Raw genomic sequence first — 17,851 nt, forward strand, 5'->3', positions numbered from 1 at the left:
AGCCAATGAAAACCCAAAAGTAATTGCCTCAGAAAATTAGAATCATCAGCACCAAACACCTGCCACGGTGCCTTTAAAATGGCCCCTTGTCTGGTTTAGTAAGCTGCACAATCATTGAGAAGACTGCTGACTTGACAGATGTCCAGAAGGCAGTCACTTACACCCTCCTGCTGTATCCAAGTGTATTATTGGAAAGTTGATTGGAAGGAAAATGTGTGGTTTAAAAAAAGGTGCAAAAGCAATAGGGATAACCACAGCCTTGAAAGGATTGTCAAGAAAAGGCCATTAAAATTTTGGGGGAGATTTACAAGGTGTGGACTGCTTCAACAGCCACCACACATGTATCCAGGACATAGGCTACAACTGTTGCATTCCTTGTGTCAATCCACCCATGACCCAGAGACAACCGCAGAACTGTCTCACCTGGGCCAAGGAGAAAAAGGACTGGACTGTAGCTCAGTGTCAAAAGTCTTTTCAGATAAAAGTCAATTTCGCATTTAATTTGGAAATCAAGCTCCCAGAGTCTGGAGGGAGAGTGGAGAGGCATACAATGCAAGCTGCTTGAGTCTAGTGTGAAGTTTCTCCAATCAGTGATGGTTTGGGGAGCCACGTCATCTGCTGGTGCTGGTCCACTGTGTTATTTCAAGTCCAAAGTCAGTGCAGCTGTCTACCAGGACATTTTAGAGCACTTCATGCTTCTCTCTGCTGACAAGCTTTTGGAGATGTGGGTTCCAGCAGGACTTGGCAGCTGTCTACACTGCCAAAAGTACCAATGCCTGGTTTAATAACCACAGTATCACTGCTTGATTGGCCAGCAAACTCGTCTGACCTAAACCCTATAGAGAATCTATGGGTTATTGTCAAGATGGAGGATGACATACCGGACCCAACAATGCAGACGAGCTGAAGGCCATTATCAAAGCAACCTAGGCTTCCATAACACCTCAACAGTGCCACAGACTGATTGCCTCCATGCTATGCCACATTGATGCAGTTATTCATGCAAAAGGATCCCTGACCAAGTATTGAGTGCATATACAGTACATTTCAGTAGGGCAACACGTCTGTATTAGAAATAATTTTTGATTTGATTTAATATTCTAATTTTCTGTGATATTGACTGTAGGGTTTTCATTGGCTGTAAGCCATAACCATCAACATTAAAAGAAATAAATATTTGGAATACATCACTCTGTAATAAATCGATATAGGTTTCACTTTTTGAATTGAATTACTAAAATTAAAATTTGGATGATATTCTAATTTATTGAGATGCATCTGTAGATGTTTAAAAAAAGTTTTCTCAAACTGGCAGATGCTTGTACATCTGTAGTAACAGTTAAAGGGAAGTGGTGAAATGTAGGTAAAGGAAATGGGTCTTTCAGTCAGTTTGATTGCAGTCAAGTTAACAACTCAAGAAACTGAGTAATGTGTGTGCATCAAATGAATTATATTTTATTAATTTGAATAAACGACGAGAAATGAGTCAAAAAAAGCCTAACAACTGATTGCTGAACCTCAGCAGGTACCACACTATTAAATTACTAATAATGGATAAAAAACAGGCAATTTTATGGGTAACAGTTTGGTTTATTGGGACTGAAGCACAGCAGGTGAACCAACACTGGCATGCGCTATTGTCTGTGATACATATTTTAAAATGAACTCTCTTTGTACTGGTAGTTCTGCCATTTTTCAAACAGAAAAAAGTGAGAAAACCAAGAAGCAATTTTCCAGTTGTTTACATAGAGACCACACATGCTCACACACACGCATACATACATACATACACACACACACACAAAACCAAAGGCAACATTTCTTCAGGTTCGTGAAGGTCATAAGGGAGACACAGAAGCCGGAGGGGATTCTGTCCCAGAGATTCTTAGTAGCTCTTCTTGTCTTCAAATATTAAGTTTGCTGTGGCCTTCTTGGCTGTAAGGAAAGAATAAGAACACATATATAAAAGGTAATCATCAATATGCAGAACTCAACTTCACAAACAATAATACAGCACTGCCTCTGTGTTCTGCCTGCAGCTAGAGACACTGTTTCACATGAAGATAAGATAAACCTATTTTATGAAACGTGTGTGATGGAAAGTTACAGGATGTTTTAAGACAAAATAGAGAAACCAGATATCATTTTACTATTATATCAGCTTTACATTTCATTAAGCTTCATACATTACATTTACGTTTCATTTTTTATTTGTCTAAATAAAATGGCTATATTTGCATTGTATGCATCACCATTACCACAAAGAGACTTGGAAACACTCAAGTGTATGTATGTATATGCATATATGATTTTTCCATCCATCCATTATCTGTAAGCGCTTATCCAGTTCAGGGTCACGGTGGGTCCAGAGCCTACCTGGAATCATTGGGTGCAAGGTGGGAATACACCCTGGAGGGGGCGCCAGTCCTTTACAGGGCAACACACACTCACACATTCACACCTACGGTCACTTTTGAGTCGTCAATCAACCTACCAACGTGTGTTTTTGAACTGTGGGAGGAAACCGGAGCACCCGGGGGAAACCCACGCAGACATGGGGAGAACACACCAAACATATATGGTTTTTAATTGTTATATTACATATATATCGAGCAATACCTAATTATGGTATCCTCAAAAGCAGAAAAATAATGCTTTCTGGTAAACTAAACATTTACAGAGAACGTGGCTTTTTTCTCTCTTTTTTTCTCTCTCTTCTTTTTTTTTTTTTTTTTTATAAAGTGCTTAGTCAAAAGAGTTTAACCCCATTAAAAAAACCACATGCCACAGTAGGAGCTCACTTGAGCAGTTCAAGCCTAAAAACCCACCAATGTTTTTGCTTGGAAGCAGGTGCTAAAAAATAAAGTTTATTCAACATCTACACAATGATGCAACATCTGCACAAAGAGGAAACTATTGATATCTATTGAAAGTGCGGCTGTACAGCCTTCTTTTTCACAAGGAAGTGCTAAAGTATGTAGAGATTTTATCTCCTAATTAAGTGATGCAAGTGGCAGAACATTTCTCAGTGGAGCTGAAGCAATAACAACAACAACAAAAAAGCCCTCATTACAGATTGGAACACTTCCCACAATGGACGGTTCCTTTAACAGGAACAGGAAGGCCACAGTACTGTTAGAGAAACGGTGTCATATTTACCCTCATCTTTAAACTTGTCTGCAGCCTCTGATGCTTTGTCTTTGATGTCCTTCACTACATCATCAATCTTGGCTTCGTTCCTCAGGAAGAAAGGGCGGATGATCCTTGTGTAGATCAAGATGGAGCCATTAGAGGGAGTAGGAGCCATGCACCAAACCAGAAAGGCACACTAAAAGAGGGGTGGGGAGGGCACACAACACATCGCAGTTTGGTCTGAATCATATGATTTTGGAGATACACTTTCAGCACAGTTTCTGTAATCTAATTATATGGAATTATATGAGCCATGATTTGTTTAACTGTAAAATATTAATTCAATTGCTTTCACTAATCCACAAAAAAATATTAACACACCCAAACTGTAGTTAAATATATCTGATGTATTCAAAAATGCCGGAGGATATTATAAAGCACTGTAGACAGAAACTCAAATAAAAGGAACCCTGACATAAAAGAGGAACATTTCTGTGTCAGAGCTTTGCAACTGGCAAGAACCTTATTTCCTTTTCCTCTGCATCTTCAGATCCATACACAATCTGCTGCAACAATTGTTAATGGTTATGTTTATTTTAAAGGAGGAGAAATAAATCAGTTGTCTTAAGGACACAGCCTGGTTCAACAATGTTATCATCCCAACCTTTACTCCTGTCTTAGCAAACAAACCCAAGTTGCCTTTGAAAAAAAGAAAAAACTAGTATTTCAAAACAGAAGAGCTTCTCTGCAAAGCCAGGCATTAACCATTAGTCCATAAAAATACAGAGCATGTGTGCTGGAATCTCTCTCTCTCTCTCTCTGTGGATGGTGAAATGTCATGATGTAATATAAATTTGCAGTATGCTTTACAGAACACAGTAGCTGAGTACACTCTACTGAACATATGAGAGTTATCAGTAGAGGGGACATAATGACTAATAAGAGTACTGCATCAGATACACTGCTGTTCAAAACATTTGGTGTGAATGTTCAAAGTTCAAATTCATTAGGCCTATTAGGAAACTAAGAAAATGAAAAAGAAATTAAAATATGTAAAATGTTTGTGCACACGTCCTGAAATTGAATCTAAATTCATCTACTTTAAAATGTATCAATAGACACAGATATTCTAATTGCATACTCATATTGTACAATCTCCATAGAATACCATGAAAAGAAATGGATCGCTCAGGAGCAGCAGCAAATGAGAAACGTTCAGCAATGTCCAACAATAACGAAGCACTGAGGCAAGATGGTGTGGAGACCTGGTAAATGTTCTCATGGTTAAATACCAGCAAATCCTTACAGAAATTTTCAAATAGCAGTTGTAAAGCCTGTTACTGCAACAAAAGGGAAAAAAGCTACCCAATAACACCAATAACCTTGTTTTAAATGTAACAAATGTGTACACACACATTTGAACATCTAGTTTATCTCATTTAAAGGATTGCACTTAAAACAGGTTGCTACGGAGGGTTTTTTGTGACAATATTATATAATTAAATTAATAAAGAAATAATTAATTAAAATATTTAATTTTTTCATTAAATAATTAACATTTCAAATAGTTTTGTGATTTAAATGTGCATTTTAAACTATTTTAAATTCATTTTTCATTCATTCATTATCTGTAACGTTTGTTCAGTTCAGGGTCGCGGTGGGTCCAGAGCCTACCCGGAATTATTGGGCGCAAGGCAGGAATACACCCTGGAGGGGGCGCCAGTCCTTCACAGGGCAACTATTTTAAATTTTAATATTTAAATAACTGAATTATTTATTTAACTATTTATATATTTATTTTTTTATGCGCCTTGCACCATGACATAATTAAATCTGTTAACATCATTAGTACTATCATTAGTAGATGGAAATAACGTACATAATCTATCTGTATTGCCTTTAGTGCGCAATCTAACCAATCAATCTAACTGGATCTGAGTTAGGCCTGCCCACTGACGGATAACGTTGACAGATTTAATTATTTCATAGTGCAGGGCTGCAAGGCACATGAAATAAATATATAAAAGAGTTAAATTGTTTAAGCTTTTATTTCAAAATGTAACTATTTAATGAAACAATTAATGAATTCTCCTTTTAAATCAATATTTCTTTATTCATTTTATGATATATTATTGTCACAAAATTCCTCCATACAAGGCAGATGACTTGACATTTATTAGCAGATATATCCTGTCATATCGTCCATCCTTACACACTTACCTTTAACATGTAATAGAAAGGGAACCAGGACAAGAAAATATCAGCAAAGAACTCAGCCACACTGAAAACTCCATACACCACCCAGTAGGTCAGCCATTTTGTGTCATCATCTTTCTGTGGGCTTTCGATGGCTTTGATTCTGCAAATCAACGTGAATGTATTAGGATAAATTGAGAAGGATACAGTCATAGATCATAGCTATGGTCTTATTTTCCTAATGAATTTTGTCATGACATCTCCTTAAAACAGTATCTACTCCATTTTGAATTCCAAATGTTCTAGCAGGCAGATATTTATCTTTAGGCTTATTTGCATTGCTGTGACTTGTCCATTGATTCAGTTTTGTGTATGAAATAAGGGCATGTTAAGGCATGAACAAATGACATGAACTCTGTAAATAGACGTCCTGTATGGGGACACTCAGGGAGTAATTACAACTAGTGTGTGTCACATATGGAGATGACTAGGAGTTGGCTTCACTAAACCATATCTGATTCAGATGAGTCACAAGGGCGCCCTGTGGTTTAGCCTTCGCAAGGCTACATTTTCAAAGAAAATACTTGCTGTGGGGTTGCTGAGCGACTGAATAAACAACTCTTTTCTTCTTCCTTTCTACATATAAATCTATACCATGTGTGACAAAGTCCATCTCATTTAAAGACACGTCATAACAGTGTCCTGTTTAGTTCCCAGGTACATTGTGGTAAAGGGAGTAGGACAAAAGCACTTACATGACCAAGGCTAAATCAGCCTGTTATCTTCTGGGTTTAATATATTTAAAGACTATTTGCATTTGCCTCAACTGTTTCTTTATATCATTCTCTTCAGACTTACTGCAATGAAGAAATATTCCATTTAATAAACCACATTGTTCTCCCCAAAATTTAAAAATCACTTCATCAAAATTCAAATAAAGAGTTAAAGCCCTAAAACACAGTTGAGAGAAAGTAAAAATTAAATCTCTTGAACATATACAGTTGTCCTTTTACATCTAATATACATTTTCAATGGTGTATTTTATTTGATTTTGTATGGCATCACATACATTTCAAAAGTAGATTGCGCAAACCAAATGGACATTTCATGTGTGAAATATTCCTCTCGTACAAAAACATACATTGGCAGGTGGATTGGCTACATGAAAGTGTCCATAGGTGTGTGTGTAAGTGAATTTGTGAGTGTGTATTGCCCTGCAAAAGACTGGCACCCACTCCAGGGTGTGTTCCCGCCTTGCACCCAGTGATTCCGGGTAGGCTCCAGACCTACCGTGACCCTGAACTGGACAAGTGGTTACAGACAACAAATGAAGAAGAAAAAAAATTATCTCCCTCTCGGACAGAGAGAGGAACTGCGCACACACTGATCATAATCTCTCTCAACCTTTCTTTATTTCATTCTCTATTAGTTTTTAACATCTCAGTCTTTTTTCTTCTCAGCCTCTTTCTGTGCTCAAGAGATTTTTGGAACTGGAATTTTTTTTTAATTTGGGGAATGAGTTCAAGGCTGTTTCTGAACATAAGTAGATTCTAAAATAATAAAATATCCATTTCTCTACATGTTCAGATCAAATCTGCACTCCAGTTACCTGACAAGAACAAACAAGTCACTGCACTTCTTGTTCAGTATCCAATCAATGAATATGTCTGATTGTAAGCACATTAATATCTATGTTATCCTTTATCACACATACACTGAGTCAGGATTTATGTAAAAATATGCGCAAAATTTGGCATAACTGCTGTGTACATTTACTATGTGAAAATCTCTGCAGAACATCCCTAAAGAACAAAACATTCAGCTCAACATAAATCCTGCCAAAAGTCTTGCATAGGACGCTGTGTTGTGACGCTGTGTCTAATTCAGGGTTGCGGTGGGTCCGGAGCCAACCCTGAATCACTGGGCGCAAGGTGGGAAAACACCCTGGAGGGGGCGCTAGTCCTTTATAGGATGAAACACACACACACACACACACACACCAAACTCCTCACATGGAGCAGGACTTTAAATGGAAATTATTATTTTAGTTAGTCAAGCTTCTTCTGTGAGCAGAATTAAACTGTTAATCATATTAGTGAATTGAACCAGAATTGAAAAAAAAAACTATAGGTATTGTGTAATCTTAATTTTCAACAACTGACAAGGCCTGTTCACCTCTGCAATCAAGACAGACTTCTTTGCAGAAGTTACATCACGTATCTGTAAACACAACTATTAACACGTTCTCTCTCTCTTTCACACTCTCACACACACACACGCAATAAACTGTCACACCCAGCGCATTAGATCTGCTAAAGACGAACCGAGGATGGGATGTTTAACCAATCCCGGCCTTACAGTGAGGATCTTGTAAAGACTTATTCAAATGTTCTGCCCCCCCTTAAATGTGGCCTCGGGCTTCAGAACGTAACGAATGCAGCATTTAAGGTGGAACGAAAAAGTTGAATACGAATATAGGGGATAAGTCTGGCAAACATTTAAGGCAGAACGGAAAAGTCGAAAAATACTATCACTAAGTTAGTGAAAATAATGTGTACCATTTAAGCGGAACTAAATATACCGGGAAACTGGAACATGTGCTCCATCATTAAAGGTGGGGACAAAAAAAATCGAACAAAACGATGGTAAACGTAAACACTGCGCCATTTAAGGTGGAAATTTAAATTCGACTAGGTCTGTGCGGAAGAGCTGAATAGTAGCAAGGTCTCATATATCAGCGAGAGTTTGCTGTTATATCTTCCATTGTCAGGGAAGAAAGAAGTGACAACTCACGATATGTAGGCTGGGTAGACGAACCCGATGAGATTACACAGCAGAGAAGCGCCATAACCCACCACTAGGTAAATGGCGATCAGCGCGATGACAGCTGGAACACAAGAGCAGCATAAACAGCTCGCAAAAACAATCAGTTACACGAAAGACTGGTTTAATTCTGAAACTAGTAATGAACACTACAGCAGGAAGAGAACTCACCTAGCGCGAGATAAGTCCTTTTGACTCCAGTTTTGCTCTCTATCTTCTCCAAAATATCGGTCACGACATTTTTCTCGTACAGAAATTTCTCGAATCTGTCTTTTAGTGCCAGAGCCATGCTTTTAATCGTACGTGTGGCCTTTTCTCGGCAGTGAACGTAACTTCGCGAACCAGTCTCTCCTCCTTCAGACGAACCACAAGCTCACTGTGGATGCTTCGTCAGAGAGTCGTTGCATCTGACGTCACCAGCAGCGCCCAGACACACCCTTGCTATATTAATCAATATTTGCAGATTTTCCACATATTCCATAGTGGTCCGCGATAGTACTGCATTGGAAAATACTTGTGAGGATAATGTCTTGTTTTATTCCTGTCTGGTTTATTCTAGCTAAGTAACATTATAATATCAAAGTAAGATTTAAAGATGTGGCTTCATAATGCAACCCAGCTGAGTAATTGGTCATGTACCTATTAGTACATCACTCATATTATGGATTCCCTCTTCAAATAATCAAATTTTATTGTTCTATATTTTATGTATCTCTGGAAAATCCTATCATTTGCATAATAGATGTCAGATTTTATGCATTTTTTATATAAACACAGGCAGTCTGGAAAAACTAAATTTGCCTGGTGCTGTTCATTTGGTTCAATATTCGTACCTTTGGCTTCATGGTATATCTGAACTTAATAAAAATCATATTGCTTTCCAAAGAAAAACATGTCTCCATCTTTGTTGATATTTTGATTGACTACATCAGTTGAATACGTCAACTATCTTTCACATTGTGTGAAACATTCATGATGAATGGACTGACAGAAATGCTCCAAAATTACTTGGAATAAAAAATGTCTTACGTTGACTTCCAATTAAAAATTAAGGTTTTTCCTTCTCCTATACAATTACAATTTTGGAGAGCAACAATATTTTTTGGGGGTTTATAAGTTATGACAATTAATTATTTTGATGTGTTTTAATTATTTAATCAACAGATCCATAATTATTAACATAAACTGCAAGAGAGTAAACCCCTTTTTGTCCTTTTTTGTGTATTTAACTCCTACATGGTTGTTGTGACCACCTCAAACCAGGAGACATCAAGAAAGTGCTGCACAGGAAGAGCGGAAATTAATACATCTTGACCTTTTCATTATAAAATGGTTTTCAACTGACAGCTCCAGCAGTTTTCTAGGGCTATGGGTTCAAACTGCGCCATGTGAGAAGTTTGGTGTGTTCTCCCTATCCTGGGTTTACTTTGAGTGCACAGTCCAAAGCACTTGCTGGTTTGGGAATACTGACTGTGACATTGTCCACTGGTTAGTATGTGATGCTTGTGATGTACTGGCACCCCTGCATTACTTCCTTGCACCCAACAGGATGAAATGATTACAGAAAATGAATTAATATAAAAACACATCTGTCATATGTCATGGAGCATGTAAATAAATGAGAATAAATCAGAACGAAAATATTAATTTGAATACACACAAAAAAAGCTGTTTTGACCTTTACGTTTGAGATGACACAAAAAGATTAAAGATAATCAGTCTAATTAATCAGAACAGTGCATATTTACATACATCAGTCTTGAGAGCACTGAAAGATTCAAAGATGGTAAATGCTCATGTAAAAATAGTTTTTATCTATTGTGGTACGTTAAAAAACAGGATACGGGCCCTTAATATTCGAGCATAAAGACATGGGTTGCCTTTAGAAATCAAGTTGTTTACCAACTTTGTTTTGGATGAAATATTTTGTAAGCCCTGTGATACACCAAAAGGACACAAAAATTCTTTTGTATATGAATTTAGCTCACACACACACACACACACATCCATCTTTGTTTCTCTTTTGCTCCCGCGTCATGTCGACCTAAGGCTAGACCGCTGAGAAGTTAATCTGATTGGCTGTTTTGTCGTGACGTTTCTAAAACAGGAAGATTATTGGCTGAAAGTTCCTTTGTTACCCGTTCTTTAACAAACTATTGGTCCGTTCTCCCTATGCTCCGCCCTCTTTGGAGTATTTCCATAAAGTCGCGCTAATGCTAGTTAGCTCAGGCTGGATGTTTTGGAAAGAAGCCGATGTTTTTCATGAAATGGCGACGGCTCTTTGTCAGGTGTTTTTCGACGCGAGTTGAGCGGAGGCAGAGACTTTGCGCTGTCTTGTTTTCGTCGAGCTAGTTGTGTTAGTTCGTGATGTTTTTGCCCTTAACATGGAGACGAAACGAGGGGAGATTCCCAACGGCGTATTGGACGACCTTTGCAGGTAACTTTAAAACTAATAAGATGACAAAGTGAATATATGCTACATTTAACGAACTCATTCTGCCTGCAGTTCAATGGAAATTTGTGTGTACTAAGTACCAATTTACTGCGCTCATCACTATTCATATAAACCCCGAAAACGTCCATCCGTTCACAGCTAGTCATGTCGTTGTTTAAGGGAAGGATGGGCGACACTAGCACTTAATTTTCCACCCGATACGAAATTATTTCCTAGGCTGACATCCCATACTAATACCGACATATTTAAAGTGTCCTTCAGTGCGTACAGAGATGATAGATTTTTTTTCTACAGCGAAAACCGGTTAAACTTCTGTCGCCATTAAGTTTATATGTAATATGTGGGAATCTCCTGAGAGTTGAGGACTGTCCAATAAGGAAAGAGCTGAGGCATATTCCTTGGATAATGTTCAGCATATCAAAAAATCTGGTCTAAGTATAGGTTAATCGTAATTTCACCTAAATTGAGCACCACCGACGGTCCACAGGAGCATAAAAGGAAGTCAATGCAAAAAGATTTTATTCCATGTAATTCTGTTAATTCATCATGGATTTTTCACTCAATATAAAAGGCAACCGCAGCTATTCAAATGATTTAGCAAACTAAAATGTTGGTATTTGGCCTTTAAGTGCTGAACTTGAATCAAAAACTTTTGAGAAGCCTTGCACAAGCTTCTCACAACAGTTCCTTTCTTCAGAATAGTTTTGCTTCAAATGCTTGTGATATTTCACTGACCTGTCCTGTTTTTATTGCTTTTAATATGGAATAATGTCATTAAAAAATGTCTCTCTCCATAGTCGATTCATTCTCCACATCCCCAGTGAAGAAAGGGACAATGCCATCAGAGTTTGCTTCCAGATTGAACTTGCCCATTGGTTTTACCTGGACTTCTACATGCAGAATACACCAGGATTACCTCAGTGTGGGATAAGAGACTTTGCCAAGGCTGATATCCTCTTGTGCTTTGCATCATTTGAGATATATTCTGTGTAATCACTTATTATAGTGGGGTATTTTCAATTTAATATTTCTGTCCCCCACATGCAGCACATTCTCCTTGACTTTCATCTCACTTTTTAGTCACTGTCCATTCCTGCTTCCCCAAGGCGAGGATGTTCAGAAAGTTTTAGAACAGTGGAAAGAGTATAAGATGGGAGTTCCTACGTATGGTGCAATTATTCTGGATGAAACACTTGACAACGTGAGTGTTTTATTAAAATAGCAACAACAAAAAAAAAAACCCCAAACTTCTATTCACACTTTAGATGCATTTTTGGTAAAATGGCTTCATTAAAAAACAATCGCTGCTTTAGGACTCTGTTTGTCTGGAAGGGTTTCTAATGCAGATAAAAATTGCTCTGTCATGTCATCATACAGCAATATTTTTTTTGGTGTCCATGTTAAATAAACAACTAACATTAAAGTTAAATTTGTGCTGTAGGTATTACTGGTACAAGGATATCTAGCCAAATCAGGTTGGGGCTTTCCTAAAGGAAAGGTGAATGAAGATGAAGCACCGCATGACTGTGCAGTACGTGAGGTAAGTTGACCCACTGAGTGGCTTTGCATTATGATATATATATATATATATATATATATATATATATCACGAAAGCATTCTTTGTTTGTGAAATTGTTATTTTAGAATTTTTATTTATTTTTTAACGCTACACAATTCTTGGCCGCAGATTTGGCATTTCAGTAATAAAAAATATCTGGTGATAATTCAGTGCCTAAAACTTGTCCAAATATTTGAGGCTGCAGTTATGCTCCACCATGATTTTGAAATGGCCAGTCTCTCAGAATATCAGCAGAAGCTCTTTAGTGTCTGAATTAAGCACACGAGAGATCGCACTGTGTCTGAAAAATATCACAGTGTATACCACCTTTTGGCTGATGTATAATTTCTGCTGTAGGTCTTGGAGGAGACAGGATTTGATATCCGAAACCGCATCTGTAAAGACACATTCATTGAACAGAAAATCACAGATCAACTGGCACGCTTGTACATAATACCTGGGGTTCCAAAGGACACAAAATTTAACCCCAAAACAAGGAAAGAAATAAGGGTACAGTATTTTCTGGTTATCACCTGTTGGTTCTGAGCAGTGGCAAAAACCAGAAGATTTATGTTAAATATGCCTTTTATTTTTTATTTCTAATAGAACATTGAATGGTTTCCTGTTGACAAACTTCCTTGTCATAGAAATGACATGACTCCTAAATCAAAGCTTGGTCTTGCTCCTAACAAGTTTTTCATGGCAATTCCTTTCATGAGGTATATTTTCCTGCTTTTTTTTTTTTCAATTATCCATACATTAAGATAATTATTTTTAATTATTATATTTGGTTAAAGATGTGAAAAGCTGAGTACTATTTTCTTTTTCACAGACAACTTAGAGAATGGATAGCCAAGCATAAATTTGAGTCAACTAGCAGTGATGAGGAATTTTTGTCCAATGGTAGCACTCCAAGCAAACTTTTTCGGTATGAGAATGTGAACACACTCTTCATACATATTGTCAACTAATCATTTGTGGTTAACAGAATTTCAGCCAGATTATTATTATTATTATTATTATTATTATGTAAGCAATCATCTCTAATAGAAATCCTCAGCATTCCATTAAGATATATTCAAATATTAAAAAGCTACTTGCAGTGTTCTAATGTTTTTTTTTTTCATCAAAACCTGATAATAGTAGGAAATTAACAATTATAAATGGTAATTTGTCTAGATTATGCATTTCTCTACAGCTTAATGTAGTGAAACTGCCAGCATAGAGGGATTTTTTTTATTTATTTTTTAAAAAATTACTATTTTCTTCATCGTCAGCTCTAAACCCAGACGCACACCCATGTCATTGGAGGCTTCTGCAGGAGATGGATGGGCAAAGCAAAAGCAACAGAAAGCTTTTGCACAACCTGGTCAATGTGAGCTTGCAGACTTTCTTAAAGTCAAGGTTTGTATTCATACACTTTTATAATATAAACAAACATAAATATAGAATATTTACTTTACTATGAACAGTGCTCAATTGTAATTAATGTTCTCTTAATGCCATAGTTTAGCTGTGTAGCACCACTGCTGACAGCTGTTTAAATCAACAGTTTTGAGGGGGGGGGGGGGGGTATAAGTATATGGTCTACTTGTGTAATAATTGTATGGAATTTAACATGGATAATGCAACCTCATGTTGACTAGACTACAGACAACCAGAAGAGGGCGCTGTTGCCACAATGACTCGGGGTGTTTCTTGTCAGTGCTCTGCTAATTTGTGAATGTACATAATACGAGTCCTTATATTAAGAAGTGATAGTGTATTTATGCTGTAATTTCAGTATGCATGACCAGCTCCAATAAAACTGTAAACTAATTTTACTTTTGCTCACTGTTGCTCCTTAAACCATGCTAAATCTGTACAGAATAATGATTGTAGAAATAAAATGTTACTATGGTGTTCCTCCAGAACCTTAATGTGAAAGGCAATGGAAAGAAACACCAGGATTCACTTAACATGAAGAAAAGGACAAACGAGATCACTAACCATCAGGTACACATTTGGGACCAGTAAAACCAAACTGTAACCTGACTTTATTTTTGTTGTTAACTTATAACCTTCTTGTAGAAAGATGAGAAGAAACTTCAGGCCAGAAGACTGCAAGACAACTTTGATGCAGGTATGAAGCTAGTAAGACACAGAATTGCCTTTTCAATATTAATTATACTCAGCTTTGTAATTAAAAAATATAGTTTGGTTCACACTGTGGTGACAGGAGATACTGCCCACTGCACTCCTGTGTGAGGTTATCAGAGATGTCTAAGTTGGGTGAAGATGTGTTTAAATGTTTCATTTGACAGCCATAAAATGTGTCCTATTGCTATTACCTGCATGCGGTTGCAACCAGAAGCTTTGAACAAAACAAATATTGTTGATTTACTCTGTACAACAACTAGTGAAGCATGTTTTCTGAAATCTCTCATGTGATGTTCATAGTGATAGAATGGTAGTAAATCTGGGGCAAAAAATTCTATAACCCACTTCAATTCCTTACTTCTAAACAAGGTCTCGTGTCATGTAATAACTTTTACTTGTGAGGGATCTTTTTTATTATTATTATTTGGTCAGCATTATTTCTACTGGGAACAAATCTGATTCCATTTACAGTTTAAAGATGAAGACGTTTTAAAATGGAAACTACAGATTCAAAGAGTCTCTTTACTATCAGACTCTTGTCTGATTTCTGTTTTAACTACATTGGGCTTTTTCCTTGTGCAGATGCAGCGAGTGATGTGCATGGCTCAAACGGACAGTCAGATTCTTCTTATGGTGATTACGAGCAGATTCTTTCCTCAAAATCGTTCCTCAGCTTCAAGTTCGACCGAGAAGCAATCATGAAGTCGTGCTTTGAATCCTGAAGCAGCCGACCTATTTCACTAGTTTTAAAGACATGATCCGTTACATAGAGCCACAATAGCAAACACCCTCAATTATAACTCGTACATTTTCTCCTCTTCTTTGATAAAAGGGTGGCAATAATAGAATGGATGATGGACCAATATGAGAAAGTGAAGTGCATTTTCCCCATTTTGAAATATAGGTTTGTATATTCATGGCTCTGAAATGTTGATCTTTTAGCTTGGAATGTGGCAGTATATGGTTTTTCAATTCTGTGCACAATCATGGCCTACTTCCTTTTAAACACATTTAGTGCACTGACATTTTCATTAGGTGTTTGGAAATCCCAATCAAACTTGGCTGCACCTTAAGGACCAGTTCTACTACAGAAACATTGAAGTCTTTAGTGTTCTCAGTGAAATATCTGTTCTATATTTGGGAACCTGTTAAAGAGACAAAGATCGTTCATGGGGTTTTTAGTGCAGTTTCAGCTGTTTTTGGTTAGACGTTAAATTCACATACTCATTCTTGCTGGAACGTTCATCATGTTTTTAACAGTGTATACCACAGGACACTAGAAACATCTTTCCTTATGCAGCTGGTGTTCTTTGATGCAGTAAATAATTTAGAGGGCTTGCAGTGGGGGTTTGGTTTGCAGTACATTTAAGCCGATTCCAGTATGTTGGAAAGGCTGCTCTTGATGATCTGAAATATAATGCTACTTGTTAATATTCCTTTTGCCTCCAGCATAAATTTAAAAAATGTGTAGGGGGATATAAAGTTACATATATTTTTGGCACACTTCATAGAATAAATAACCACCACATTTTAGCTTGGACTTGCTTTATAACAAGCTGCTTTTCTGAGGCAACTGCTGTTCTGAGCCACAGAGGCCTGGTACTGTAGATCTGGTTGACGCAAATGCTACAGGTATACGCAGTAGTTTGTTTTTGGAGCCACCAAAGTCACAGCACCAACATACTGTTGTGAGCCGCCTGTCGAACCTTTTCACAGAAGTTTTCACCTGCTAAATAACAAAGACATTGCCATAAAGCTTTAATGGCTAATCTTATGTTGTTATGAAGTGTCATGTCATTTGTTTTTTAACGAAGTGTCATGCTATTATTTCAGTATTTTGTCATGAGAAACAGTGTTGTGACAAGTCATGGCAGCTTATGCCACAGGCTGTGATTCGCTACATGTGCTATACTTTAAAATCGTATGACAATTACTGCAGAATGTAATGACAGCATTTGACATCTGCTGTTACACGTTTGTGGCATAGTTCTGTCAGTGTTATGTAACTCAGATTGCTTTTAGATGATCAGGTGATATCTCTATTCCATATCTGCTAAACTATCAACCACTCTTTTCATCCTCAAATCTAAATATTTTAAGTGATTTTCCTTAAATCATGCTGAACTGCTGCTGGTGGAGTTTTATTTTTTGAATCCTTTTCAAGATGATTCATGCCTCTACCCACTTACTTGCATTTGTCTCAGAGTTTCATGTCGTCTCTGTGAAAGTGGCACTGATGTTTCAGAAGTGAACTGCACTCTGTCTGGAAATCCCTTCACTTTTTGCAAAAAAAAAAAATGGATTTACACTGTGCATGTTAATCTAGTGGTCATTTTCTTGTATGTTGTGGGTTTTTTTAAATAAAGATGCTGTTCTCAGGCAGTAATGGGACAGTTTCCTTCTAATGTTTTAGTAAAGCAGAATTTGCACTTCTTGAGCATCATCGCACATTCAAATGGAATTTCATAATGGTATCGACATGTTTTTCTTAATGTCATCTATCTCAAAATATGATCATGGTATTGTCAGAGGGTGGGGGTGAACTGTTGGGTCAGGCGAGCATCTTGCTGGAGAGTGTGGGTTGAATGAAGGGTTTTCAGCACTGGATAATTCAGCACAGCCCAACAGTGCACGCTGACACGTGTTGAAGATTTTTTTTTTGAGACCAAATTTCAGCACCTGGAGGAACAGGATAGTAAAACAAAAATAAATAAGTGAAATAAGACAGGCTCTGCTTATGCTTTAGAAGCATAGCTGGCCAGCTAACAGACACTTGTGGGTTAGTAGCACAACACATGATTTTCCAGCTAACTGAGCTTCAAACAACGCGTTTAGGAGTCAAAGCCTTATACCTGTGAGCATAGACTGAAGAGTTTGTGTGTATTTTGTCTGGGTTAAAATAGACAAATGAAGCTGAGGTGGCCTATTGGCCTTGTGTTCCTCCACCCATTTTCAGAGTATGACTCTAACAGTCAGCAAGTTGCTACAGCACCCCCTCCCTGTAGCTCCCTTAAATGCACATAAATGATTTTTTGGAGCTTTGTACTTAATGTTTATGAATATAAGTGTGTTTTTTTTGTTTGTTTGTTTTTTTAAATTACAAAATTCAGATGATTTTCCTCACCATGTGCTGGGTGTTTGTGCTGTAAACCAGTTTGATGTGTTTTACTGATGTTTGTAAATGAGTGACAAGACAGTTCCTGTCCATTATGCTAGGACTTCTCTGTCTCTCTCCTCATTGTAGAGACATCTGGAGTAAATTTGAGAGATGTATGGTTTTTTTCCCCCCCTCTCAAACACACCTTTCCGCCTTAAAAGATGCTTAGCTTCTGAATGTAAACAAGCAGAAAGAACTGCACACATGATATATATACTACCCTCATTTTGAGATACCACACACATTTTTAAATACTGCTGTATATGGTATTATCATTATATCGCCTAAATGTAGTCTGATATAAAACAATGAATTCTGGAAGAGGAACGCTGCAGTTCACAGGGGAGACAATGAGTAGTCGGGTCACGAAGGGTCCCGAGCCTAGATGCA

General features: G+C 37.3%; 2 protein-coding genes across 2 annotated transcripts; one reads left to right on the top strand and one right to left on the bottom strand.

The window, feature by feature from the left end:
• Window positions 1-1,512: 1,512 nt before the first annotated feature.
• On the bottom strand, window positions 1,513-8,566 carry reep5 (receptor accessory protein 5). Its single transcript, XM_066650804.1, has 5 exons — window positions 8,323-8,566; window positions 8,122-8,215; window positions 5,353-5,491; window positions 3,160-3,328; window positions 1,513-1,935 (listed from the first exon to the last, which is right to left on the bottom strand). Exons 1-5 carry the CDS (start codon window positions 8,438-8,440, stop codon window positions 1,886-1,888), a joined length of 570 nt encoding a protein of 189 aa, XP_066506901.1. The 5' UTR covers window positions 8,441-8,566; the 3' UTR covers window positions 1,513-1,885.
• A 1,775-nt stretch (window positions 8,567-10,341) lies between these two features.
• On the top strand, window positions 10,342-17,375 carry dcp2 (decapping mRNA 2). Its single transcript, XM_066651589.1, has 11 exons — window positions 10,342-10,588; window positions 11,404-11,555; window positions 11,680-11,807; window positions 12,048-12,146; window positions 12,523-12,675; window positions 12,772-12,884; window positions 12,998-13,093; window positions 13,443-13,569; window positions 14,077-14,160; window positions 14,236-14,287; window positions 14,887-17,375. Exons 1-11 carry the CDS (start codon window positions 10,536-10,538, stop codon window positions 15,024-15,026), a joined length of 1,197 nt encoding a protein of 398 aa, XP_066507686.1. The 5' UTR covers window positions 10,342-10,535; the 3' UTR covers window positions 15,027-17,375.
• Window positions 17,376-17,851: the final 476 nt, after the last annotated feature.

This window comes from Hoplias malabaricus, chromosome 18 (assembly GCF_029633855.1).
Source record: "Hoplias malabaricus isolate fHopMal1 chromosome 18, fHopMal1.hap1, whole genome shotgun sequence".
Lineage (NCBI taxonomy): Eukaryota > Metazoa > Chordata > Actinopteri > Characiformes > Erythrinidae > Hoplias > Hoplias malabaricus.